The sequence below is a fragment of the Eimeria mitis genome, genomic scaffold (assembly GCF_000499745.2).
Source record: "Eimeria mitis Houghton genomic scaffold, Emh_scaff2940, whole genome shotgun sequence".
NCBI lineage: Eukaryota > Apicomplexa > Conoidasida > Eucoccidiorida > Eimeriidae > Eimeria > Eimeria mitis.
Window position 1 is genome coordinate 4073 of NW_013571283.1, and position 2447 is coordinate 6519.

Below are 2447 nucleotides of genomic sequence, written 5' to 3' on the forward strand. Positions count from 1 at the left end.
ACAAGACGAAGGGCTGTGTTGGCTGTAACCCGCAACCCGATGAGTTTTGCATGCAGCTGCTGCTGCAGCTTCAGCTGCTGCGCTTTCTGCTGCTGCTGCTGCTGCTGCTGCTGCTGCTCTTCTCCCTCCCCTGTATCTAGTAGCATCAGTCCCTGCCCCTTTTTCTTCTGCTTCTTCCTCTGCTGCTGCTGCTGCTGCTGCTGCTGCTGCTGCTGCTGCTGTGTGTGTACACTGCGTACACGCTGCAGCAAATCCTCGTCCAGCTGCAGCCTTTTGTTTTTTCTTTTTTTTTCTGTTTCTCTCTCTCCCCCGCTGCTGCTGCCTGAGCTTATCTCTTCATCGCTGCTGTCTCTGTTTTTATCTCTATCGAAATGGGGGGCCCCCTTGGGGGCCCTTGAGGGGCCCCCAGGCACACGGACTGTCATCACCAGGGTTTAGGGTTTAGGGTTTAGGGTTTAGGGTTTAGGGTTTAGGGTTTAATGTATTTTTATAAATACATCACAACGGGTGGGGGGTTTATAGAAGAGAAGAAGGGGGCCTTCGATTGTATGGGGGCCTCGCTGGCTCGAGGGTTTAGGGTTTAGGGTTTAGGGTTTAGGGTTTAGGGTTTAGGGTTTAGTAAGGATATGAGGAGAGATAGAAGGGGAAAAGAAAAGCATTTTTGAGTAGAAGTTCATTGATTTGTGCTGCAGTGGGCTCAGCTGCTGCTGTTGCTGCTGCTGCTGCTGTTGCTGCTGCTGCTGCTGCTGCTGCTGCTGCTGCTGGGTCTGTATTGCATGTGCTGCTGCTGCTGCCGGTTTGTGGTGTCTATGCACCTCATTAGTATCAACCAGCTGTACATACACCTGAATTTATGTATTTTATTTATTTATTTTATTTATTTTATTTATTTTGTTTATTTCTTCAATGCAGTGAGGCGCTTGCTGCTGCAGCCAAATGACAGAGCAGCAACAACATGGGGGGCCCCCCCCTGCTGCTGCTGCTGCTGCTGCTGCTGGTGAGGGGGGGGAGATTAAAGACAAACAAGAGGAGACAGAAGAAGACAGGAGTAAGATTGTTTATTTGTTGAGAGGATAAATATTTATTTATTTATATTTTTTTATTTTTTATTTATTTATATTTTTTTATTTGTTGAGTGTATAAATATTAAATACACACATGTACATACACTGCAGATACAGAAATACAGCAGCAGCAACAGCAGCAGCAGCAGCAGCAGCAGCAGCAGCAGCAGCAACAACAGCAGCAACACCAATCATAGCATAACGCCAGCACCGACAGAAGCAGCACCAAAGAGAGCAGAAAGACTAGCTGTATCAGCAGCAGCAACAGCAGCAGCAGCAACAGCAGCAGCAGCAGCAACAGCAGCAGCAACAACAGCAGCAGCAGCAGCATGCATGCATACATCTATACATCTATATCTTCGTTTTTTTTTGTTTTTTTTTGTTTTTTTTTGTTTATTTTTCTCTACCTAGTTGTCGTCAAGCCAATGCAGATGTCTCATCTTTGTCTCTAAACCCTAAACCCTAAACCCTAAACCCTAAACATGTGTGTGTTTTTATTTCTTTGTCTTTATTTATTTATTTACTTATTTATTTATTCATTTATTTGTTTGTTTTTTTGGGTTTACTTATTTATATATTCATTTATTTATATATTTATTTATATTTATTTATTTATTTATATTCTCATACTTATCTATTTATTTATATTTATATATTTATTTATTTATTTATATTTATATTTATATTTATTTATTTATATATTTATTTATTTTTTTTTTTTATTTATATTTGTGTGTGTCTCAGTACTCCAGCTAGGCCTCCGTTTGTCTGCGTTATTATATTACTTTATAAAAAAAACAAAAGACAAGCGGGGTGTACATACACTCTGTCTTTGCTTTCCTTCTCTTCTTCGTTCTCTTTCTTTTTTTCTTTCTTCTCTATCTAAATCACCTAATAATAATAAACGCATTAAACTCTCAGTTGCTGCTGCAGCAAATACAGCAGCAAACCCCTCTACACCGCAGTCAACAGCAGCAGCAGCAGCAGCAACACCAACGACAACAACAACAGCAGCAGCAACAGCAGCAACAGCAGCAGCAACAGCAGCAGCAACAGCAGCAGCAGCAGCAACTCGCCCCAGCCACGTGGTGTATGATCAGTATGCATTTGACTTCGATAGAGAGTTCTCCCGCTGCTTGTCAGGTGTATATGCACCTCCTTCTTCTTCTTCTTCTTCTGCTGCTGCTGCTGCTGCTGCTGCTGCTCCTGCTGCTGCTGCTGCTGCTGCTGCTGTTGAGGCGCCTCTTCCTCTGCCTGCAGTGGTGGGGATTACGTTCCCGCTGCTGGCGTTTCCTAGGTCAGCAGCAGCAGCAGCAACACCACCACCAGCTGCAGCAGCAGCAGCAGCAGCAGCAGCTGCTGCTGCTGCTGCTGCTGCTGGTG

General features: G+C 43.8%; 1 protein-coding gene across 1 annotated transcript in view; it reads right to left on the bottom strand.

Moving 5' to 3' along the window:
- EMH_0060490 (uncharacterized protein) overlaps nucleotides 1-425 on the bottom strand; it is a gene marked incomplete at both ends in the record, with an annotated part of 3147 nt that extends 2722 nt beyond the window's left edge. Inside the window, one exon of the mRNA XM_013497803.1 lies at nucleotides 30-425. Coding sequence (XP_013353257.1) covers nucleotides 30-425 — 396 coding nt within the window. The remainder of the gene's footprint in view (nucleotides 1-29) is intronic.
- Between the last annotated feature and the right edge of the window lie 2022 nt (nucleotides 426-2447).